General features: G+C 41.7%; 1 protein-coding gene across 1 annotated transcript in view; it reads left to right on the forward strand.

Moving 5' to 3' along the window:
* Positions 1-5,862: 5,862 nt before the first annotated feature.
* Positions 5,863-25,829, forward strand: part of SLC22A15 (solute carrier family 22 member 15) — a 43,896-nt gene continuing 23,929 nt past the window's right edge. Inside the window, exons 1-5 of the mRNA XM_075106944.1 lie at positions 5,863-6,197; positions 19,052-19,264; positions 22,329-22,461; positions 23,463-23,627; positions 24,641-24,770. Of these exons, the coding sequence (XP_074963045.1) occupies positions 6,111-6,197; positions 19,052-19,264; positions 22,329-22,461; positions 23,463-23,627; positions 24,641-24,770 (728 nt within the window). The 5' untranslated portion in view covers positions 5,863-6,110. The remainder of the gene's footprint in view (positions 6,198-19,051; positions 19,265-22,328; positions 22,462-23,462; positions 23,628-24,640; positions 24,771-25,829) is intronic.

A 25,829-nucleotide genomic window follows, 5' to 3' on the forward strand; every position in this document is an offset into this window, starting at 1 on the left:
CCCAGGGTGGACACTGCAGGTAATGTCTAAGTGATGGGAAGCTGAGCAAGATCAGGACAGTGGTTACAGACGCTGTTGGCCAAGAAGGGTGTTGGATGAAGGTGTGCACCTTGGGACATGATGAGGGGAGATGTCTGGAGAGTGACTGTCCACTGTCAGAGGTATGTGATGTGTGAGGAAGCTCAGATCTCTCTGGAACCTGAACTGGAGCTGGTTTGCAACAGACAACTGTCCACCTAGCAAGGGTTAGGGAATCAGCTTGTAACATCATTCACAGTAAAGACAGAAATTCAGCATCCCCAAGTCTCATCTAAAATCGGAAAGTGCCTCCAAAGGAATTGTTTGTTGCTTTGTTTGCAAAAAGTGCAAATGGCACATCAGAGAAGCAAAAATGCCTTGGTGGATTGTTTGGCTGAAGACTTAGTCAGGGTATATTGTAATGAGCCATATGCTAGCTTTGCATAGTATTATCGGGTAAGCCAGCTGCAACGTGCAGCTGATTAGTCTGGTTGGAAAAATCTTCATTTTCCATAACAGGAGGTCAGAAAAGCTGAGCATTCTGGCAGGTACCATCAACTCCTCTGATGGCTCCTGTCATCTTGCTGTGGATCAGATCAAGCTGGGAGAGCAAGAGAACCTCTGCTTTGTTTTCGTCCTAAAGGAGGGACTGTCCTTTAGCCCTAGGTTTGTTTAATAGTAACTGCTTTTATGAACCATAACCCTTTCATTTTCCTGACGGAAGAGGTTTCTACTACCTCTCCCTGTGGCTACCATTCTCGTTGCCTCAGTCAGAGCTCGGTCATTCAGCTTAGCTGATACGCTGGAAACTTCCTGAGGTAACGGGATGGAGGTCAGGAGGCGATGGGAACCTGATGAAGTGCGAGATCACAAAAGTGGCTGTGCAGCATGGGAGCAAACGTCCTTTTTGCCCCAAATCCCATCTCCTGTTGGGGCCAAAAGCCAATGCCCAGGCAAGAATATAAGAAGAGAGAGGGTAAGTAATTCCTCCAGGTATCAGCTTTGAACAATTTGTGTCTCAGGGACGTTTTGGAGCCAGAGGTGTTTCCTCTTTGCATTTGATAAATGTCAGTGGACTTTCCTTTTGTGTACTTTTCCAGCCTTCCCTTGAATCCCCTTGATCTTCTGGCATCCGCAGCGGCCTGGGCTAAGGAGTTTCACAGCTTGCTCACAACATCCGCCACTGGACAAGCTGAAACTTCCTCCATCAGGAACAGGTCTTTAGATCTCGTCTGCATTAAGTGCTGAACCAAGGACTTGCGTGGCCACCCTTTGAATGGGTGAGAAATCCCCACCTAGAAGGTGAGAACTTCAATAGTTCTTTTAAGACCTTTTTTTTCAAACTGTTATTTGATGTGTTTCCAAGGCAAAATTAACAGCCGTGTCAAAATCTGCTACAAATGAATACAACAAGCCTGGAAACACAATGCCAATGAACCAGAATGAGTTTTTAGCTCAAAGATATCTGATTTAACTTTTTTTTGAGAGAAACTTAGCTTAGGGTTATCCCTTTGCATTTACATATATATAGTGCTTAGAATGCTCTGGGTCATCATTACCTACAGACAGAAAGGGGCTGAACATATATGGAACTATTATTTCAGAAAGGCTGAGAAAGAAGCCATGCAGCTGCCTCGGGTTTGGGGTGCCCATGTGAATTTGACATGTAAGCCTCTAAAAAGCAACAAAACCACAAAGCAGTAGTAACAGAGTGGGGGTTGGGAGCGATGTGGGAAAACCTAGGGGATACCATATTTTTGTCTGAGTAAGAAGCTTGAATCCGTCTCATCAAAAAGAAAAATTCCCCACAGACAGGATTGTTAAGGCTATTCTTATTTGACATGGTTATTAATGAGGAGGAGGAGGGAGCAAATTGCACGTTAATGAACTTCACAGGCAATAATATTCTGGGAAGGTCTGAGGGCTCCAGTGAGGAGAGATCAATCAGCCAAGTGGAGTGCAGCGCTGTCATTGTGTCGACAAAACGCCAAAACCTCTGAACGTTGCATCCAATACTTTCCAAAACCACTGGCCTCACAGGGCAGACACCTTTCATTGTCAGTGAAAATCAGGAAGATGAAAAAGCCTGCTTTCCTCTAAATACACCGTATGGTCATTGCAGAAGGTGACATGAGGTAACATGCACGGTTGGGATTTAGGGTGACCGTTAATGGGCATTTTTACTTCACGCAGCCAGTTCTTCCTCTCTGCCCTCTACACTCCACCCGGGTTCCTTGCTTCACGCCTCTGGTCAGCATCCCACGGGTATGCTCTTTGCACCCATTCTTGCCAAGTCCCATCCTTCAGGCTGACCCTGAAACATGACCTTTCTGCCAACACTCAGGTTTTACTTCAAAAAAGGAAGAGCCAAATGCCTACTAATATCAGGCTGTTTTGGTGGTGTGACCAAAATCTGTCAGGTTTAGAATTAAGTGGAAATAATGAGAGACGCAGTCATAGCCAGGATGTGCTAGCTAGAGAATCACAAGGTGGCTGAGGTTGGAAGTGACCTCTGGAGATGACCTAGTCCAACCCACCTGCTCAAGCAGGGTCAGGTACAGCAGGTTGCCCACAACCATGTCCACTTGGGTGTTGAACATCTCTGCAAATAGACTCCATAACCTGTCTGGGCAACCTGCTCTAGTGTTTGATCACCCTCACAGTAAAAAAACAAAACCAAACAAACAATTTTAAAACTATTCTATTCAGATTGAGTTTAATGCTTTTTTTTAAAAAAAAATTGTGCCCATTGCCTCCTGCCCTGTCAGTAGGCACCACTAAGAAGAGTCTGCCCCCTCCTCTTTGTTCCCTCCCATCAGGAGGGAACATCAGGAAATTCCTCCCTGAGCTTTTTCTGCTCCACGATGAACAGTCCCAGCTCCTCTCAGCCTCTCCTCTCACAACAGATACTCCAGTCCCTTCATTATCATCATGGTCCTCTGCTGGACTCTGTTTGGGAACCCCCATATGAGAAGACAGCTCCCCGATAGCTGTTCTCCCCAGGCATAGTGCGTTGCTGCCTGGTATGAACATACTGAGATCCAACCCGGTAACTTTGGTACAGTCAGGACCGGAGGCTGCGGGAGGCGGAGGTGCCATCCCAGCAGAGCCATGACAGGAGCAGAGCGAGAGCATCGTCTGGAAGGCAGCACCACACGGAGGTGAAGACAGCAGAGAGCTGCCAGCTCTGACTGCTGCCCAAGCAGTGGGCAGAGCCTGTAGATTAGGTGGCTGTAAGGAAGTGGAAGGAAAGAAGGAAAGGAAAGGAAGGAAAACTCTGAGGCAGGGGTGCTTGAGGTCCCAAGCGAGTGAGAGGAAAAGAGCCTGGAGGCTGAAGGGGGCGCAGCAATTTGGGAGGCAGTATCCTCCTAAGGGGGAGCAAGTTCCATCCCCTTCCCCTAACTCTGCTCACCTCGACCCCAGAGTCGAGGAGGGGCTGAGAGCTGATGGCACAGGCAACAGCCCTCCCTGGCGTTGGGCAAGTTGGAATGAAGCTGCAGTTGCCCTGGAGTGCGGCTGAACTGACTGGGAGGGCAGGAAGGGCGCAGGGGAGAGGAACGTAGAGTGTCCTGAGCACCAGGACACCTCCTCTGCATCTTAGCCGAGTAATAAAATGAGACAAGTGCGGTTGGATGAACACCAGAAAGGTCCTGACATTTCAGAAATCCTTTGCTGTTTTGCCTTTAATCAATCTGCACTAAGCCTCAAATATGAAAAGAAGTGCTTAGGGCAAAGGTGACTTTCGTATTAAGAGTAAATTGCTTTGATGCTTGTCAATTTGCCAAGATTTTTACAGCAAGGAAATGGTATTATTTCCCAGGCTCCTGGCATGGTCCTAAAGGTCACATGTCTTCCTTTTTCTCCAGCTGTTGTTCACACAATAAAAGCCACAAGCATAAAGATGTTGCTGCTGCTTTTTGGTACCACCAGGTAAAAAAGTCTAAATGATCTAAGTTATTTCATGTTCTTGGAGCTTTATTGTAAAGGCGGAATGAAAATGGACCGTGAAAAGTTCATGACCACTTTGCATGAATATTATTATTTCACAGACATATTTATCTCCCTTCCCTTCCCGCTCAGTAGAGCTCACATTCCTTCACAAACCAGCCTCATTATTTCTAAGTGAGAACTTCTACCACGCGTTCACAATGAAGGCTTTCTAAATAAATGGCAAATACTTTTCATAAAACACATGACAAGCATTAGAGTTTTATGAAGACAGCTGTAAAAGAGAGAGGCATGTCCTCACTAGGGATTAAACCACGAACAGCAAGATTTATGTAGGTCCAGAACTGAACTCTAGTGGCACCTACCTAACAGTATCATGCCAAATTTTTTTTCTTCAACTACCAGCAGGTATGCTATGAAATATGATTACAGAATATTCCACAGTTGAGGCAAGTCAGCATTTAGGGGTCCTGCATGAATTTACAGAACTTAAGCAGCATGTACTATGTGGGTACAGCTTCCCAGAAACAGGGCTAACACTGTTCAACGAAGGTACAAACCCACTGAGCACAGACTCTGACTTATGATGAAACTGGATCAGAGCTAAGCTGCTGCACGGAGAATGCCATAAAACCCAGAACCACCTTGCTAGCACGGACCCAGAGCTGCCTTCTTGCCAAGCCCGCAGGGCCAGTGCACTGCCTTGCCCTAAACAAGGTCCAGGGTTAATACCTCTTTACCCCTCCCCTGCTAAACAACTGTAAGGACTTCTGTAAGGCCTTTGACACGGTCCCCCACAGCATCCTTCTTTCTAAACTGGGGAGATACGGATTTGATCCTTGTGGGTCCCTTCCAACTCAGGATGTTTCATGATTCTGTTCTATGATTCTATTAAGGGCTCAAGAGCAGCCCTGTGGAGAAGGACTTGGGGGTACCAGTGGATGAAAAGCTGGACATGAGCAAATGATGTGTGCTTGCAGCCCAGGCGGCCAACCGTATCCTGGGCTGCATCAAAAGAAGCGTAGCCAGCAGGTAGAGGGAGGTGATTCTGCCCCGCTACTCCGCTCTGGTGAGACCCCACCTGCAGTGCTGCGTCCAGCTCTGGAGCCCTCAGCACAGGAAGGACATGGAACTGTTGGAGCAGATCCAGAGGAGGGCCACAGAAATGATCCAAGGGCCAGAGCACCTCTCCTATGAGGACAGGCTGAGAGTTGGGGTTGTTCTGCCTGGAGAAGAGAAGGCTGCGGGGAGACTTTATTGCTGCATTCCAGTACTTAAAGGGGGACTATAGGAAAGATGGGGGCAACCTCTTTAGCAATGCCAGTTGTGACAGGAGAAGGCGTAATGGTTTTAAACTAAAGGAGGGTAGATTTAGACTGGATATAAGGAAAAAATTTTTTACAATGAGGCTGGTGAAACACTGGAACAGGTTGCCCAGAGAAGTGGTAGATGCCTCATCCCTGGAAACATTCAAGGTCAGGTTGGACGGGGCTCTGAGCAACCTGATCTAGTTGAAAATGTCCCTGCTCACTGCAGGGGGGTTGGCCTAGATGACCTCTAAAGGTCCCTTCTAACCTAAACCATTCTATGATTCTATGACTGGAGTTGCTCCACCTCATGAGGACACCACCCCCCTCTGCCTAGAGCCCATCTCCCCAGTCCTGTGCCCGCTTGCTGGAAGCAACCTGGCCGCTTAAGGCACCTGTGCTGCCTCCCAGACACCCCTCACACATCCCCTCGACCCTCTCGCACACCTCTCTCACAATCCCCCTCCCCGCCGGCAGCCAATGGCAGACCGAGGAGCGCGCGAGCCTCCCTTCCCCCTCGACCCAGTTTAAACCAGGATCGTGCGCATGCGCTAACGCTCGTAACGACAGTAACGGCGGCAGTTACGTTTCCGCTTCCCTGGCGGGTGCCGGGAAAACGCTGCGCGTGCGTCCCTGGACGGGTCGCTTTCCAGCTGCTCGTCCTGGCGCCTGCGCGGCGCCTCCCGCCTCCCGCCCTTTCCTCCTCCTCCTCTCAGCCTCCGCCGCCGCGAGGGCCCGGCCGCTGCTCGGCGCCCCGCCCCGCCCCGCCCCGCCCCGGGCCGGGGATGCGCTGCTCGGCGGCCGCCCGTAGGAGCTGCGCGGCGGGCGGGGAGCGGGATGGAGGTGGAGGAGGCGTTCCCGCTGGTGGGGCAGATGGGACCCTACCAGGTGTACCTGTGCGTCCTGCTGGCCGTGCTCCTCCAGGTGAGAGGTCGCCTCCCTTTGCCAGGGTTGGGGGCGGGTGGTGGGTGCGGCGCCCTGACTGGTGTGGGAGCACCCGTGGGAAAGGCAGTGCCGGGATGGGGGTGTCCCCGCCCGGACGATTCGGGTGCTGTGGGCAGTTGCCTTCTGGGGTGGTTGGGATGTGCCTGCCTGGTGCGAAGGGTGGTGTTGGAGGTCTTCTGCTGAGGGCCACCGCTGGTGGTAACCGGTCATCTGCTCTGGATTTAGCCTGCAGCAGTTTGCTGTGCTGCCGGGGCAAAGGTGACCTCTGTCCAAAGGCAGAGCGAACTTCTGCAGAGTGAATTTGGGGCAAATGGTTGATGCTATCTGTGCCACGTTGCCTGAGGAGGTATATGCCTTGTGTCACTCAGTGAGCAAATTGGGAGTATTCAGTTTTTTTCAGGTGAAGGGGTGGCAGAAGTGAAATTAAACTGAGATTTCTATGAGCCAGGCTGGAAGGTGGTGAGTTCTGTCAGAGGCTTTGCTGGGGATCCTACCCAACCTAGAGTTGATGGCCTACGCTAGTGATTTCTAGGTTGCATGTGGCTTGTTTGAGGTGGAAATGTTTGAAAAGCTACAGGTGATTGCTGACACCTCTGTGTGCAAAAAGCTCTCATCTAGTCAGCTGATAGGCTAAGATTGCTTATGGTACTTTGATTTGTCTTGACCTAACTCTTAGAATGTAGAGGGAGTATCTCTGTATTAGGTATTTAGCCTAGGTATTAGGCTCTGCATTTTTGGGTACTCAAGTTTGTATTTGGTGAGATAGAAGACTGGAACTCTCTTAAGTTTCATGATAAAAACTGAGTCCAAAGTAACAGTGGAGTGCTAAACACCATTCAGAGACTGCATGACCAAGTGATGTGCTCTGCAGCCGGGTTTATCATCTTTACTTCTTGCTTTGCTTCATCTTTGTACCTGTTCACATGGGGGTGAGGAGGGGAGGTGAGGATAATATGTGCACCTTCACAGTCAGGCCTAGGCGTAAAGTATAGTTTGAATCAGACAGAAGTTTTGTTTACTCCACGTTAACTCTTCAAAAACTTAATTCTAGTGAATTCAACTAGGCTGACAAATGCTGGCTTACTGCCACTGTGGAAACTTACCAGCTGCAGGAGGGAAGAGGGGAACTTGTGTCATCCCTCCTGCCTCTGCTGACCAGTATTTTGTAGTAAAGAGCTTAGTTGTGAGCCATGAGGCTAAGGATGTCTTCTCCTGGAGGCTAAGGGGATGACAGAAGTATTAAGAACCATTGTAAGATGACCAAAGAAAATTCAGATGCCCAGTCCTGTCAGCTGGAAGCTCTCTACTTGATTACAAAGCTATGACAATGAACAAAAAAAGCTTTGTAGGCTTCTGTTTCCTTGTACTGTTTCTCTCTTTTTTTTTTTTTTTAACTGATTTAGCGGAATAATCCTTTAAAATTAGATGTTGCTTAGAGCTTGTTCTGCTGGCTGACTGGCTAGAAAATTTGTATGCTCACTGAAGATTAGGGATTAAGGAAGCTATAGTTATTTTTCTTTCCAGTGTGGGTCATGTTCTGGAACAAACTGCAACCATGACAAGTGCTCTGTATTCCCAGAGTTTTAAGTAGTATGGGTCAGCTGTTCTGTAATGCTTTTGTGTGTTCATTTTAGTTTTTAATAGATTAACTTGCATTTCTCATGGGAGAACTAAACAGGAATATCTTTACAAATCCTGGAACTAATTCAGAATAACTAAAGAAAAAAGGTAGCAGGTTTGCAGGTCTGTTTTTTCTTCTCATGTTATCTTTAATCCTTCAACTTTACCAAAAGGGATCGTACACAGACTGATGTATCTTCTTTGCTTCGGATTGTGCAGGCACAGGAGTTTGTAAGGGATTTAGATCTGAAGCTTGTTGTCTTTCAGTCTGTGAATAGATTGGACTTATACAACTGATTCCTGCTTGGGAGGTTGATTGCTTTCTGTGTTCCTTTATTGGTGCCAAGTTATGTAATGTGTCACTGGAATGTGCAAGAGTAAGATTGAAGGCGGGTGCCACAATTGGCATTAATCTTTTGTCTGGTTTATCATCAGCCTTTGGAGGATGGACCCAAAGGTAAGTAATGTATCCAGTGTGTGTGCTGTAGATTTAGGTAATAATGGGCTCCTTTAGTGGATTAGATGCAGCATCTGGCTGCAGAATGACAACTCCTGTTAGTCTATATTACAGGCTCTGCCATGGGCTTATTCCATTTTATGGCTTTTTTTTTTCCTCCCCCGTCTCTTCCCATGTGCTCTTTCAGTTAGCTTGTATTTTCACATTGGCCTGTGGGTATAAAAAATATTTCTACATTCTTAAAGATAAGAATACCAGAGGGCAAACTCTGTTTTTCTCTTTGCTGTGTCAAGTGCCTTCATCTCTGATGCAAATATACTGAGCTTAAACACTCTGCTTTCCCTGCCCTGTAGTATTCCCAGCAGATGTTCTTGCTTTCCTTGTAGGCTTTTGTGCTTTTTCATCTCTGCATGCTTCTGACCTCTTGAGTTTCATACTTTATAGGTGTTTTTCCCTCATCTTAGTGTTTTCCTTCTCATACAAATTTCTACGGTGAACTACTACTACCATGTAGTGTTACTGATGTGCCAATGTATCTGGTCTCTGAATTCTAATTACATAGTTTAGCTCACAGAACTTCTTTGAGGCAAGTTGAACCAAACACTTATGGCTGTATGAGTGAGACTTTCCATGTGGTAGTCAGTTTTCATGAGGCCATGAGTGACCTGGCACTCAACCTGTGGAATGAGCTTACTGACACTGCCAAAAAACCTTCAGGTTGCTTGTAGTCCGAAAAACATTTTTGTATGTCCTCAGTGTAACACTAGATTAAGTGTAAGTGTCGTGGACTGCTTCTTTCATCATCTTCACTTCTTCACTGATTTGTATTATTCTTTTGCTACCTGCTGCTGTTATTCATTAACTTGTTGAGCTGTTAATGTATTAAGGTGTGCCTGGCTTATTCACTACCAATTTAACAGGACTTTGGAAGACTTTTAAGGATGTTCTGTAGCAGTGGTTGCTAATTTTATAATGGAGTGATGCCAGCTAATGTAGAGAAACATTTTTTTGCAAAATTTTTGGGATTGCCCAAAGACCAAACTTACCTGAAGAATGCAGGGATAGATGAATGATGTGAATTTGAGGCTGAATTAGTCTTGCATTTCCAGTGTATTTTTAAGAGAGTGAGGGAGGAATAAAGGGAGCTGATAATTCTTAAAGTATTTAGGACTTTACTTTGAACTAAAAGTAATTGCTTGACACCAACTGATTACTAGAAAGGTGCTCACTACCTTTTGAAGAAATTATATTGGAGCATTAATAAAGAATTGTGTCTTTTGGTGTTTGTTTAGTGCGTGTAGCAACACCAGCCAAAACCTCACATTTTGATCCAATGCTTGAGAGCATACAAGCATATTAAAAAGAAAAAAAAAGTTTCTTGGTCCCTTGTGGCTCAACATACGTGGTTGAAAGAGGTTTGCCCTTGCCAGTGAATCTGAGCTACAGGATTGCCCAAGTCCAAGCTGAACCTGCAGAAGTCTGAGAATGCAAGCATGTTGCTACTATATCTCTATTAAAAGGCTTTTTAAAACATGTTTGAGTTTAAAAGGGAGGTCTTTTTTGCACAGCTGAAAAAGGCTTTGCCTAAATTTGGGTAATGTGCATTGCACAGCAGCATGGATAATTAACAAGGGTGGTGTTTCCCTCCATCTTAGGGACTTACTACTAATTGAAGGGAAGATGGAAAAACAATTAAGATAGTAACATTAAGTTCCTTGAATAGTAGTTTATTTTAAGGAGAGGCATAATGAGTGGTGCTGCTGTCTCTTGGCCGTTGGCAGCAAGATCATGTATGACTTGTACCATTAGACTATCCCAATGAAGAAAGCTGCTCTTCAATCAGCCCATCTGTGCAAATGTTTTGAGGGGAAGCAGATTCTGGGACATGTGGCTTAAGTAAGGCAGGCTCATTCCAAATCTTTAGAAAATTCAAATGTAGCGTCTTCCTTCAGATAGGATACAGATGTGATTCCATACATAACCTTGTTTAACTCTGTTTCTTGACATCTCTCTACCCCGTGTACACATCCTACCTCTTCAATGGCATGAGACATCACACTCTAGTTGTAATGACAGAAATGAAATACTTTGACAGAGAATCTTCTTTATAATACTTGTTTGCTTGAGTCTATTAAGCTGTTCTTTGAACTGGCCAGAACTGATCATAAATTGGGCAGCTTACCCCCAGTCCTTGGTGAGGTGTGCTATTAGGACTTTATCTGAATAGAAAGTGCAAAACAGATCTGCAATATAACAAACAATTTAAAATGAAGGAAGGAGATAGGTATTACACACATTGCACTACAATCGCTGGTATGGGGTGCTGAAGGTGTTCCAGGGCCTTCATGACAGGTATGCTGTTTACCCAGTTACTTGCGCTTACTTAGACGTAGTTCAACTCTAAGTATCTGTAAGGTACGTAAGCAAGGTGGCAGGTATGAAAAGGATTTATGGAATTGTTGTGTAACCTTTCTTCACTTTGATTACCTCACTGTTTGGCTTTTTTCTATGTCTGTGGGAGAAGTAAGAGTTTTAAGTCCCTCTGATTCTTAAAAAAGCAGTTGCAGAATGTGTGTCAGACATGTGCAGCCACTTACATGGAGCAGTGGTTTCAAATGTGGCATGAATACAAACATAAAAAGTAGAGGCCCAAATTCTTATTTCGTGAAGTAAGCTTACTCCCACATATTTGCCTGCATTGTATCTTACTCAGAACATGCTTATGCTGAAGGATAGTATTGCTTTCCTTTTAGAAGTGATGAAGGCTTTTAGAGTAGTTGCATCACTAAATAAAAGTCATTGTTCTGTTATAGCTTATTCCTGCCTGGGAATAAAAATAAACTAGGTGGGTGTAAGTATGTAAATTAATCACAGAGAAAGATATGCTGCTACTCACTTAGCTAAGAATATTTCTGCCTGAAAGTTGGTGGAACTTCTAAGTGAAGACCGATCCTACCATTTGCTCCAGTTGGGTGGGGGGAATCTTTTAAGGAAAAAAAAAGTAGTTCTTTGGTCACATGTTACATTTCATTTCAGTGATTTAAATGCTAACCAAGACTCCTTGATCCTTTAGCAGCCTTCTGTAAATAAAACATAGCTGCTAGAAGAATCAGAAATATAGTCAAGGCCCAGTGTTGTCTGTCTTTCTGTAATTACTTCTTTCAGATCCTTAACTGTTCCTTAAAAGAAATAATCACTTATCTTTTCTGATATTATAAGTATAATCTTAAAAACGTGAATGTAGATAATGCAGACATTGGGCTATGTTCTGCAGAAAACCTGAAAAAATAGCACCGAGTTGTGACGTGATTCATTAGTGGTGGGGTCCTTAACTCTCAGATATAACACAGAAGTCTAAATTTGAATAACTGCTTCCTTGCCGATTACTTTTGAATAGCCAACTTGCTATCGTGTTTTCCAAAAATAATCTTAAGTGGAGGGGAGTCATGAGTACCTTATCAGCTGCCTACATCTCTGTTTTCCCTCAAAATTATGTTGTGTCTTAATCCAAACCAATGCATCATTCATACAGCTAAGATTTAAATTTATGCTTGTGTGCAGGGGAAAAGTATGGTCAGAGCAAGCTTGAGGTATAGAAGAAACATGAGCTGTAGCTTTGAGACCTTCCATTCTTTAGCTGCATCTGCACTGCAAAGCATGTGTCACTGAGCTCATATTTAGGTGGCTCTAAGTGTCATTCACAATTACCAGGTCTTCTTGCTCTTCTAATGATCACAACACTTACTCTGACACTGAAACCATGTATTCTGTGTTCATGTATCCATATAAAAACATCTAGTCAGCTTTTGCAATTTAACTTACAAGGCTGACTTCAACTTCTGTGCAGTTCAGTCCTAGGAGATGCCTGTTCAATGTGCTGTTGTAAAGACCTTAACAGAACTATTGCTGATGGGCGTAGCAAGAAGCATGAGTTTTAGGAAAAGCACAGAGAATTAGACATTCTGAAGGCCTAGCAACAGAGGGAAGGAAGCAGGTTGTCCTGCCTATTTAAAAAAAAAAACCCAAACCAAACAAAAAAAAAATGCAAAAAACCCAACAAAAACCTAAACAACTTTTTTAAAAAAAGTGAAGGCTACATGCTGTGTAAAGAGCGAAGTTGTCAGAAGGAACTTGCTCTGGGGCTCTTTACTGCAGCTGTGGCTGAATGCCTTGCTTATTGCAACGTCTTTTTAACAACTGGGAATGGAACGTGCCTGGGAGGCACTGTGTCAGTGGTGACTGGCATCTTTATATGGACTGTGGGTAAAAGTTATGGGGAGATGTTTTCAGATTAACGATAAAGTTATTGTTACATAGAATATTTTGTGCAATGGGATGGTATTTGAATTTGGTGGGAGATAAAGCAATGCCATCTTCTGCTGTAAATCAAGATGGCATTCAGCCTGGCAAATTCTGTTGGAACAATCCATCTAGCCAGTCTGTCCTCTGAGTACCCTCAGAAGGTGAGCCTGGGAGTTGACAGGCATCATTCTACTGGATAGCAAAGACTGGATTAAAAATACTTGTATTATGACACATTATTTCCCTTTCTTTCTTCCCTGACTGTGTGTACACAGTTTCTAACTTCCCATGTTTTGTAGGCAATAAATTACCTGTATTTTTCCATTAGCAAGCCACATCAACTGGGTTCTCCTCACTGACATGTCCCCCATTTTAGAGACTTTTAATTTCCTTCTCTCTCAGGTGGTAGAACTGGTAGGTGTGTAATTGAACTCAGAATAATTGTTTCCAGCTTGCATGTGATTCTTGCTCTTTATTTCTGACCCAAATTTTTGTGCTCTCACATGACTTTTTTTTTAGCTGGAGTAGTTAATATAGCTATTTCTATTTGTAGGTAGTGTAGTGTTCCATCTGTGTTATATGCATTAAGTAAAACCTCTGCTTGCTTTTTGTAAGTACCAGCCCGGTGGGACTGGAGACCCTCTGGAGCAATCCCATCTGTTTTTGAGGTCTTGTCTGTTAACAATATGATCTCTGACTAAGTTTGGGACTTAACCTGGTGAAACATTGTATTTGTGTTCACCTGGTCATTTTCCTAATCCTGGTGGGCTTGGGAGGAAAGGGTGTTAAGAATTTGCCTTGGAAGGCACAGTGAAGCTTTTGAGATCCTCAGGTAAGGAAAGCTGGAGAGAGTTGTATGTATAGCTTATTCCAGCTTACTGTTTGTGTTAAGCTGTCCAGTTATTGGTGTCTTAAAATATATATAAAGACAGACCAGAACTCTTCAATACCTTCCAATTTGCAGACCCCCTACAGACTTCCCACTGAATATCTTGAATCCCTGTACAGTAAATTTAAGACTGCTGACAGCCTTGTGTTTCTTAACTATTTTCCCCCAGAACTTTAAGAAGTAATTCAGGGAATTCTGAGTCCTGTAGGCTGTAAGTTGAAAAAATCACTGATTTAGCAAGTTCCACCACAAAATTGGAGAAATCTGTTCTTTCAGTTCTGGAGCATCATTTTGCTCTGAAATAGCAGTAAACCCAAGGCTTTTTTAATTAAAACCAAAACACCCTTCCCTCCCCCCCCCCAGTAGATCCAATTGCTTATCCTCAAGCAAGTCCTTGAAATGAGTAAATGAAGGAAAGCAGCTTATTCAAACGTGAGCAATGTCTTAGTCTGGATACTTCAATAGCAGAAACATCTGAAGTAATCAGTGTATGCCTTTATTGCATATTTTTACTGAGTTAAATGCTTTAGTCATTTGGTAGTGAGGAAGTCCAGGCACAGCTGAGAATGTGCTCATCTCATAGCCTTAGCAGAACTCCTTCTGCAAGACCAAGAAACTCACCCAATATCCATTGGCAGTGTCCCAAACAAGTGTGCTAAGGTGTGAACTTTTACCTCTTACAATACTGGCTGTGACTCAGATACATTGATAACCAAAGCAGGCTGGAAGGTACAGAGAGAAAGAGGAACAAAGATGAAATGCAGACTCTGACATACACTCTGTCTTAAGTTCATCGACAATAACTGAGAAATCTAGAAAGGTATCAATTTACCTAGAAATACTGGATCTCTAGGATGGCATGAGTGATAAAAGTGCAGAGCTGAAAGTATTTCACTAAATTTTGCTGGTAAAGATCACTTCTGCATGTTGGCAGAAAAAGGATAGATTCATTTTTTTGTGATAGACTACAAAATAGTTGTTAAAGCAACTCAAACTGAGGAGGTAAGAGCCTAGGTATGCATCCTGCAGTCCTATCACCAATGCTGTAACTGATTTTGGCATCATTAAGTAGGCAGGAGTACAGGTACAAGGTGTGTGCTGTGTTCCCATGGCCCTGTCAGGCAAAGGTATGTATGTACGCAGGAGTTGGCTGCTATTTGGACTGTCTTTGCAGAAAACGTGTGCAAGGAAGTTATTTGCTCTTGAGACTCAAATGTTTGCTTGTGTTGATGGGAAGTTAAGGAGGCTTTCCCTGTGCCTGTGCTGTTTGATTGCAGCTGTCACCTGACTAGTGGGCACACATGTTGGCTGGCAGTCTGAGCAGAAAGAGCACCAAGCCCCTGCCACTGCCATTGCCCACCAAAATGATACTGAGCATGAAACAGAGTTGAGAGGTGTGTGTTTTGGATGTATGGAACAGACAAGAAGGGGAAGGGGATGTTTTCCACAAACCTGTAGGAGATAAGGCTCTGAGTTGTGGTGTAGTGTTAGATTTCAATGTAGATGATGAAGAATTTCTAGAACAAAGTTATGTATGGGTTTGGACAGACTGGACTTTTTTCTGTGGATTTTGCAGGCCTGCATTTTAAGGTTGAAAAACTGAAATTGCGCAGGTTTTCTCAGTTTCTCTACAGAAAGTTCCTTCGAGTGTGTGGTTGCACAGGTACTAATCAGCAGTGGTTACATTCTTCATGGGGAATATTTTCTGTCGGAGTGGGGTTGGGGTTGTTAAGTGTCTGAGAGATTATATCATGTTCTTCTGCACATGGTGATTCTTTGTAACTACAGTAGCCTTTCCTTCTGTCTCTCTTACTGTACTATCAAGGGAGGAAATGCTTTGGTGGAAAAGCATGTTGTCGGCAGCAGATAATTCTGCAGTAGAAAAGTTTTAGGGCTTTTCTACATAGAAGAGTTACTGAGGGGAAAAATCATGTGAATTTAAAGGCAAGTCATCCTTCTGAAATAACTGAGAGCAGATGAGATCATCAGACTTTCAAAAATAATGTGGCCCTCCAGCTTTGCAGCTGCTTGTCATGTGTTCAGTAGAAATTACTCTAACCCTAAAATGTAGCCGTCTCTTCATCATAGGCTTCTGCCAGAGCAAGGTCAGTCATTGTTCTTCCTTAATTTCTGTCTTTCCTCAAGGTGCACTTTTGATGTTTCTGCATTTGAAAGGTCAGATGTTAGTGGCTTACTCATTATTTTGTTCAGATGTGAATGCTTCAGCTGGTACTTGTCCAGAATGACCAGTCTGGTTGTGAACAGTTGATGAGCTGATTAGAAAGATTGAAAGCACTTCTTAGTAGAAATTAGTCTTGCTTCCCTCTTTCATTTGTGCTTCATAGTGGGTAAATCATGAGGTCTAAAAGAGTTTCTTAAGATATTTTTGTGTGTGTGTTTTCATTATACACAAATGAAACTATTGAAATTCTTCCTCCCCCTCCCTTGCTAGTCGTACTAGAGATTCTCCATTTTTCTTGGAAGTAATGTATTATGAAAATGAACATCAAGAAAGCTGGTCAAGACATTCCAGGCATTTTTAGTAATTTTAAAATGTTAATTTTAAGTTAATTTCAAAACCTGTTAATGAAATAGCTATAAATAGCTAACTAAAATTCCTTCTACTTAGCAGAGAAAGTGAAAGCTTACAGGTTAAGGTGTTGCCTTTTAGTAAATCTCCTTACACCATAGGCTTCTAATCTAGACAGACTATAAAATTTTAAGGTACACAGAATATAAACAAACAGGAGCAACTTCACACTAACAAAACTCTCAGCATTTCATCATCAGTCACTATGAGCTTCTGCCTCTTTCTCCTGTGCTTGGTATTCATCTTGATTAATACAGATCAGTTCAGGGAGTTTGGTAGGGAACTGTTAACATCCACATAAAGCCAATATAAATGTTTTATGAATAGGAGGTGTACATTAAATGACAAATTTGACTTGACTTGGGTTACAGAACAAATTAAAAATGAAGGGCTTTGTTTGCCACAGTGCATATGATGTAGCCGTTTTATACCTTGTAAAGTTGTTATATTTCTATTTGTTTTGATAGTGCTTTATATTGATCACCAGTCTATACAACTATGTTACTGCTAAGTGCAAGCATTTAGAATTCATGTGGGGGAGTATCCAGATTCATTAATGAATTCCTGCCTCTTGCTTGAATAATAAAAACTGTATTTTGAATTTCTTTAAGTCTAGAGATTACCTCATTATGTTTAAGACCGCTTCTAGAAAATGGTTCTGGTCTTCAGAATAGTAAATGAATTTTGGAGAGGGGTTTTGTTGTTGGTTTTTTTGTTTGTTTTCTTTTTGCAATGAAACCAAGAAGGTTTACCATACCTGTTACCCAAAGTACAAGGCAGATGATCACTGGGAAAAAGTCTTGTGTCAGCAGTGACTCCAGTGAACTTGAATATAGAACAATATTATTTGATAACATCAAAACATGTCTCCATTTTCATACATTTTTCTGATTCAACAGGTGAATTGAAAATATTTCTGTCTTTGCTATATCCTTGCTTGCTGCAGCCATTAGGATGCTTAAGGCTGATTTTTTTCTTTTTTTAAAAAAATATCTTTAGTGTTTCTTTGTGTGCCTGCAATCACTTATTTTTTCAATTTAGTTTTCTGTAGCTGGGATGGGCTTCACCTAGAGCAAAAATGAAAAGTGTTATGCTTTCTTTCTCTAAACCAAATGCCTTGAGGATGTTATTTCCTGAACTACTTCAAAAATGTTTATTATTTCACAAGACAAAAGCAAAAATTTACCACTTAGTCCTGACGCGGAATTGTCTGAGTGAGTCAGTGTACAAGGATGTACCGCAGATCATGACCTGTAATTCTCATTTCTCAGTAATTTCAAACTGTTCTTGAGTACCGTATCCACATATCCCTAGCAACGTGGCCACTCAGCTTTAACGCCTCTTTCCCCATGTAATCTTAGTCATTGCCTTCTTCCCCAGATGAGGCCTGTTACTTTTCATTGTTGTCTATGTAGAAGTTGTTGTTTAGCTTAAGTAATGACATAGTTAACAGATTGTGGTTTTTTCCCAAATTCCTTTTGATATTCAACAATTTTATATTTAAAAAATGGAGAAAGAATGATTTCTTAAAAATATTTATTTACTGCCTGCCACTATAGTATAGTTGGTCATGTAGAATACAAAAAGGAGCTGATAGAAAGAAAATGCTTTCAGGTAATAACTCGGGGTCTCTGTGTTAATTCAGTAGTAATTCTGATTTAGTTCTGGGTGTAACTCCCAAATGCTCAGCTGTTGTGCAGAACAGAATAGGATTACCTGGTGTTGCTTGCATCACGATTTGGAAGTCCTCACACTTATTTTTTTTTGTGCCTATCTAGGGTCTTCCCAGTTCTGAGAATCACTTGTGTAGCAGCCTTCTGAGAGCACTTCCTGTGGCTATGTTCTTCCCAAGAACATAGGGAGGAGAACCTGGGAGCAGAGCAAGGACTGTATTCAGGAGGTGGCTGAAGCAGGGTTTGAGGAATGAGGTGGCATGGCTGAGTGTTTGGTGTGTTTTTGGTTTTTTTTATGGAGGAAGTAGTATGCAGGAGAAGCAATAGGATCCTTTTTTATTGTCTTGTCAGGAGGTACTGTGCTGAGTTACTGTTCCCTCAGTGAGGGCTTGAGACGAGGCAATTTTATTTGGAGGATTGGGGGTGGTCTTTGTGGGGTTATCAGCAACTTTTTTGTGTCTCAGAGTTTATCATCTGTCTTCTATTGCAGAACTTGTAGCAGGTCTATGTTCAAACAGGTCTAAAACCACTGGGTTTTAAGATGGAGTTGTAATGTAGACTGTTAAAGCACTGGCCTGTGAATGTTATTCTGGGCAAGCAGCAGTGTCCCAGCTCTAGACCAGGCTTGAAATATCTGTGTTTCCTGCAGTTTTATTTATTATTTCCTAATCAAAGCAAGGTGTTAATCACTGAATCTAGACCTTCTGTGTCTGTATAAATGTGTAGATATATAGAAAAATGCATATATACTTTCACAGGTGTGCCTCTTCTTTTTTTTTTTAAGGGTAAAAGAGGTTCACAGAAGATTAAAATATAGGAAAGAATTTTGGTAAAACTGGGGACGATTAGATATGTAACAGCGAGGAGGAAATTTATTCCAAGTATTGAATTAGAGGAACGAACAACACAGGTGGAAGGAGAGGATATAATAATGTACTTGCATTAAATAATAGTTTTATTTTGTCTCTTTAGTACTACTAAAAACTTTTCATGCATCCAGGAAGCGTACTTGTGTATGTGTATGTGTGGGAGTTGGGGGCCTCTGACTGAAGGAAGGGTGCCAGGAGGAGAACTTCTTTTCTCTCAAATAACCAACAGATAAAGTGCAAGAACCACCGTGTTGAAGTTGGGGTTCTCTAGTGTGTGATATGTGGTAGATGAGCGCTATACATGGCACCTTATAGTGATAGAAGGCAACTATAAAATAGGAATATCTTTTAATACTGATTTGATCCAACTGCAGAGGAAGCATTGTTTGGACGTATGTTTAGCATCTTTGATGTTTTTCATCTTTCATGCCAGCTGTATGTGGCCACTGAAGCCATCCTGATTGCATTGGTGGGCGCAACTCCTCCCTACCACTGGGATCTCCAAGACCTCTCAGCTAATCAGAGCCATAGCAACCAGTCAGTGAGTGAGCAGAGAGCTTTTGGGGAATGGCTTCTAACCGCCAATGGCAGCGAGGTGCATAAGCATGTACACTTCAACAGCAGTTTCACATCAATAGTCTCTGAGGTAAGTCTGAAACATGTTTTCGCTGCCTTGGATGTGAGTAGTAAATCTTATTGAGTCAGTTGCAGGGGCCTGGTTGTACTGCTTCTTTCTTCCGTACTAATACATGTTTTGATTGGCAAATGAAACAGGTACTACCTTCAGGTAGAGAACAGGTAATCATATCTCTACTGGCAACAAGAACCAGCTTTATTTTGCTATTCAGATCCTGACCGAAGTTCTGCTCCAAAACTTCCCACCTTTTCTATGTGGAAGTTACGTATTGGATCCTGTAGCCTGGTTCCACAACTGAGCTGGAGTCATGTCATTCACTGTAACAATGTGCTAAAATCCTTTATGGACCCTGAGCTCTTTCAGGCCGCCACTTGTGATTCTCTTGCGAAGGTCAAATGTGTGTAGTGCATCCATCATGCGGTGGAGGAACTGGAGTGGAAGTGGCTCCTGCAGTGTTTGCAACTCCAGATATGAGGGAAGGCATGAGCAGTGGGGAGTGAGGTGGACAAAGCAACTCCCCCGTTCTATCCCAAAACAAGATGTAGCTTTATTGGTGTGGCCTCTGTTTTGCAAGTGTCGTCTTTTATGGTCTAGCTACAGCCCCTACAGAAATTATTCCAGACTCCACACTGATGTGTACAACACCTGTCCTTTCTGGGCCTTCAGTATTTGTTAATGTCAAATTGTTCTGTGCAAGAGCCCTATCCAAATGCATCTGTTACAAGAATTGAATTTAGAGCTACACAGTTGAGTCAAGTGTAGTACCACTTGATAATTAATGGCTATTGTCCAGAGGCATTAATGCTATCTGATTTAGTCCTGTAAAGCACTTAACTTTATTGGTTATGAGCATATTAATAAAAATGGCCAGCTTTGGAATAGTACCAAGCAGTGTTGTATAGGAGGCATGCTGCTTATTCTGGTAATAAAGAAGATACGCCTCTTTAGGAAAAGTGGCATACTTATGCCACTATTTAAATTGAAATCCTAATGGTCAGTGGATTTTTTTTTTAGCATTATTTAAAGCTCAATAAGGTTTTCAAACTTTATCTGGGCTTTTTCTTTTTTGCTTTTTAATTTATTCAAGGATCTTTTATTCTCTTAAACTTGACAAGCCAGACATATTTGTAGAGCCTAGCAGTGTTTTAGGATATAAATTTTATAAAGATTCTTATGCATTTTAGTTGCATAGATAAGAAATGCAGGTAAAGAATGAGGTTCACTTGAAAAAAAATACAAAATTTAAAAAAAGGCAGCTTGTATAGATTCTGCTTTGAAGTTCTTTAACATGCTTCTCAGTAAAGGCCCATGTATATAAAATCTTGTTGATTCTCCTATTTTTTCCACTGTTAAAATACATTTTTTCCAGAATTTTAGTTGAATGTGTAGTATATTTGCAAGCTAAATACAAAGAATTTAGTGATACCACACCTATTTAGGGAATATCTATCACTACCTAATTTCATTACTGATGTGTAAAGAAGCTTTCTCTATATTGGAGGAAGATGTTTTTCATACGTGTCTTGTGGCATCACTTACTAATAGCATCACCATTGCAAATTTACACTGAAAAATATTCTGATGTAAAAAACTTGATTCATGAATATCAGGCATATATCTGTAGCATGCTTTATGCAGAGCCCTTTAAAGGGCTGCTTAGCTGGTGAGATTAATCTGCAGAACAAATTTTGCTTCACAGCCAAATTATCCCTTAATCCCTGAATGATGCAGAAAGCATCTAATGTCAGTGAGTTTCAGTGTGGGCAGCTTTTTTAATTTTTATACCAAAAGTTAGGGCATGATTCTTGTAGCTCTTATAAAACAAAATGACCGTGTTACTTCCAGATAAAATTAATATCATATGCTATTATTATACAAATGTGTTTTTCTGGGATTTGCTCTTAAATTTTAGAGAAGCTTCAAAAGCTGATTTGTGGTCACGTGGATCACAAAATTGAATTTTGTCAGTCTTGATGCTTTATGGACACATTATCTACCATATCAGTAAACACCTCACCATTAAAGTGACAACTCAAAATTGAGCATATACTGAAAACAAGTTATTTTCTTGGAGCTTCTAAATGATTTTCTTTTGTTAGCTCCCTTATCTTGGTGAGGTTTAATTGCATGGCTCTGTTCTCATGATGAGGTAGTTTATAACTGAGCTTTGAAATAATATAAGCTTTGCTAGAAAGGATATCTAATGGGGTTTTGGTAGAGGAGGAGAAGATTAGAGTGTTATTGCAGGGATAATGACATAATCACCAGCTTACCAGCACAGGAAGAAAGGTTGGGTGTCACTAAGAGGGAACATTATCTCAAGATGCAAAAGGAGTAGAAAAAAACAAGACGTAGAGTTCTTAGAATAAAGGAAATAACTTTTGAACAGTGAAAGCATGACATATTTTCATTCTGCAGTTTTGTGGGAGAGAGAATTTCCTGTCAGGTTCAACCTGAGACATTAAGTCTGTAAGAAACAAATGTATTAAGATCAGGTTTGTATCTGTAATTGAGAAGAACTGGAAATGATGCAAAGTGGACTGTAAAAAAGATGAGTATTTACAATACCAGAAAAGCTGTCTAATGCTACCAAAGTGTTTCTCAGTGGCAAGACAGTTCATATGGAGGAGTGCATGCAGGATTATCTTTGGCCATAAACCGCAATTTTTTTTTGCATAGTATACCTACCCACTGCAGTGACATATGTCGAGGTAGGACTGACTGTATTTAAGCTAATAAATTTATGTGAGAAAAAGCAATAAAAGGGAGAATGGGAGGAGGCTGCGAAGATTACAGTATTCTGTGAGGGATCTGTCCTTGATTTCAGAATCAGAGACTGCACGTGATTTGGGGGAATGGTGCAATTGGCTAGTATCACCCAGTGGGTCTGGGAGACAGCAGTTGTGTTTTGGTGCCTGTCTGACTGACTGAATGTAATGCTTAGGAGATTTATGCAAAGTTTGATCTTCCTTCAAGTATGTGTTGTTCCCCTCCAACTATTAGCTGCTGGTGAACTGCTTGGATTCTGGTTAATTCTTCTGTTTCCTTTCCTTCCCCACCGCCCTCTATCCAGTGGTTTTTAATTGGCAGCACATCATACAAAGTCAGTGCGGCCAGTTCTTTCTACTTCAGTGGTGTGTTTGTTGGAGCAATCTCCTTTGGCCAGCTCTCGGATCGCTTCGGGAGGAAGAAAGTCTATCTAACAGGTAATCACTGCCACCTAACAAAATGAATAAAGTGGAGGTGTCTTGTCGCTGACGATCATTGACAAGAGCCAGTTTCTGCTGAGAGCTTGATATGCAGCAGTGAATAATGTGCTGTGACTTTTTTTTGTCTTTCCAGTACACTTTAGGAATATATGTAGGGGCAAGAAATTAATATTTGACTGTTCAGTCAAGGTGTTCTGGACTTAAGAGTTACACCATACGGGCTTACAGTCATGTGTGTCATGCTTATGGGATCTCCACAGGTTGCAATTAATATTTCTAGTAATTTGTTAGCAACGTTCTTACAAGTATAGCCTGCTAGGAAATTGTTGCACCTCTTATCTCCTATCAGTATGGTTTAATTTTTATGTATTTGTGATCCTCATTGTGTGTTAAAGCTCATAAGCTTTTTTTACAGTCCCCAGATCAAACAACGTTTGGAACTTTGTGTTTGCTGTGTGTATTTATAAAGTTGTGTGTCAGTGGATGAGCATGTAGCATTAAGACAATGGATAACTTTTTTTTTTTTTGAGGGAACAACATCACTCAAAGCAGATAAAGGCAGGCCTGCTATGCAGTGCAAACTCACCATGTAGTGTCCCCTGGTAACGTTTTTCTTCTCTAGTTTGTACGGACTACTTTCCAAGAATGAAGGGAGATATTTGGTCATATATTTAATCTGTGGCTTCTGTATAGGGATAAATATAAAGCCATCTTAACTGGAACCAGACAGTAGTTCTGATGTATGTGAAAAAATTGTCTGCCGTGAACTGAATTTGAAGGCTTAGTACTGCAAATTATGTATCAGGAACTACTCCTTTTGAATCTCCCCTGTTATGATGTTGGCTTTAGGTACTTAAATTTCTGCCCAAACCTGTGGTATGTAGCAGTGTGTTGTAGTTGACTCTGATACCACTGAACATTAAGTCAAGATACTGATTAATGCTTCTGTTTTTCTTCAGGTACTCTTCTGAAATGGAATTTTTTTCCTTGTTTTCCAGGTTTTGCCCTGGACATCTTGTTTGCCATTGCAAATGGATTCTCACCCTCATACGAATTCTTTGCCATCTCTCGCTTCTTGGTAGGGATGATGAATGGTGGGATGTCACTGGTGGCCTTTGTTCTGCTGAATGAGTGTGTGGGTACTGCCTACTGGGCCCTAGCAGGTAAAGTTTGAGTGTCAGTGTCTTTGCCAGAATTCATAGATTTCAGCATCACACACCACAGCTAACACTGTAGCGGTTGCAAATTTAACTCTGAGGATCTGTGTGACCACAGTCTTTGATCCCTGCTTTGTTTAATATGAACCTTAGACAAGCACAGTAGATGACTTGGGGCCATTCAGATTTCTGCATCACTCACATTGACAAAGGTCCAGTTGAAACATCCCCTTTGAATGTGCACAGCTAAATAATCATCCAAGGTTTGTGATAGCTAAGCTCTATCCATCAGAAATTTGGACTCTGCTAAACAGAACTTAGTGTCTGTATGCTAAACTTCAATTCTTTCATTCCTGGCAGTTCTCAAAAGAAATCAAAAGTTGTTTTATATAATGGAAAAATGAGACAACTATTGCTTATATGTTTAAAAAAAAAAAGTTGTCCCATGTGCTAATCACCCTTACAACAAAAGATACAGACACCCTTTAATGTCTTGGTTGCAAGTGTTGAGGCTGTTCTTCACATACGATGTATATGAATAATACTGTTACAGCTCCGGGGCCTTACCTACCCAGTCTGTGACAAATGCCAAAGAAGTGCAGTGCTGAGACTGTTTCATAACAGGTTATCTTCCAAATCATGATACAAATTAATACTATATATTCCGAAAAAAACCAATTTTCCAATGGCTTGTAGTATTTGTTTTTACACATAGAAAGCTGAAACATTATTATACTTGGAATTGCAAGACATAACTTCATGAGGTTTTGCTGGCTGAGGAGGATGTAGAATGGTGCTTTTTGGACTTGTATTGATCTTTGCAAGTAGATGTAATACTTCTGCCCTGCATGGGTGAAGGACAGAATGTTCTTTGGTCAAATAGCTGTGGTTTTGTCTGTATTGCTCAGTGAATTTTTCTTAATGAAGTGTTAGTTTCTGTCTGATCCCATGTGTTGAGAGTTAATAGTGTTCCTTAAAGGAGTGATAATGTTTTGTTTTGTTTTTTAATTGTATATTAGGTTCTATTGGCGGCTTGTTCTTTGCTGTGGGAATTGCCCAGTATGCTTTATTAGGCTACTTCATTCGTTCCTGGAGGACTCTGGCTGTTGTGGTTAATCTGGAAGGAACAGTTGTCTTTCTTCTCTCTCTGTAAGTTACTTTTCAGACTGTTTCATCAAGATAGATGTTAAAAATAAGAAAGGGGGGTGGGTGGGGATGGGATGACAAAACCAAAAATCCCCCTAAGTCAAGGTGTTTTTCTAGGATGGTATGAAATGGTGTGACTAAGGTATTTCTCCCAATCTCTGCCACCCCATGTTCTGTGCTTTCTTTCAATAGCAGTGCTGCAGTATTTGAATATATAAGTGTACATTGTACTGTATGTGCATTGTTTTGGTAGATGGAAACAGTCGCTAGAGTGGTGTAGAAGCACATCCTGTTCTTTAACTGGTATAGGTAGATGATCTAAACTCATCTGGTATGCTATGCTATAGAGTGTAATACATATATGTATACATATAGACACTATATATACATGTTAAAAGATACATAAATGTTTTTGTGGTTATGTGATAACATGATGTTTTTCTTACAATTGTGCTTATACAGAAGGAACAGCACCAAAATTGCCTGCACATACGGTCTTAAAGGTGACATGCAAAAGAAAAAATAGGCAGCTTCCTTCTTTATTTTTCAGATTTGACTAGGAAAGAATAGGAAGAAGGCTTCTTCATTAGGATAGTAGTGGGTCTGTGTTTGTGGACTTCAGCACTGAAAGCTATACAATGTAGTATGCTCTTTTCCTGTATGCTTCCTCACGGCAAAATCTCAGTAACTGAAAGAAGAAAATAACTTTAGCTGCTGTCTAAACTTAAGGCTTTTTTCCTTCCAACATCTATTTAACTTCAGTGACTAATTTTTTGAATAAAGCTCTTTGCTAAAGAGTCAAAATACCCTTTCAAAGGAAGCATCAGAACTCAAGGAAAGGTCTTGAAGGCTGTTCATGAGGTGAAAAGCAGAGATTACAAGTCTGATATTTCAAAATTTAAAGTGGTGTTTAGGCCTTTGGCGAAAACTTTTAATTTTCAGATTGATACGTACAATTTTTTGAAGTGGTTCATGCTTGGGACTTCAGAGCTGTGCTCAGAGGCCTATCTTACTGTAAGAAAGGATTTTTTTAAATTCCAAATTTCACACTGCCTCCCTCCC

Source organism: Phalacrocorax aristotelis, chromosome 1 (genome assembly GCF_949628215.1).
Source record: "Phalacrocorax aristotelis chromosome 1, bGulAri2.1, whole genome shotgun sequence".
Classification (NCBI taxonomy): domain Eukaryota; kingdom Metazoa; phylum Chordata; class Aves; order Suliformes; family Phalacrocoracidae; genus Phalacrocorax; species Phalacrocorax aristotelis.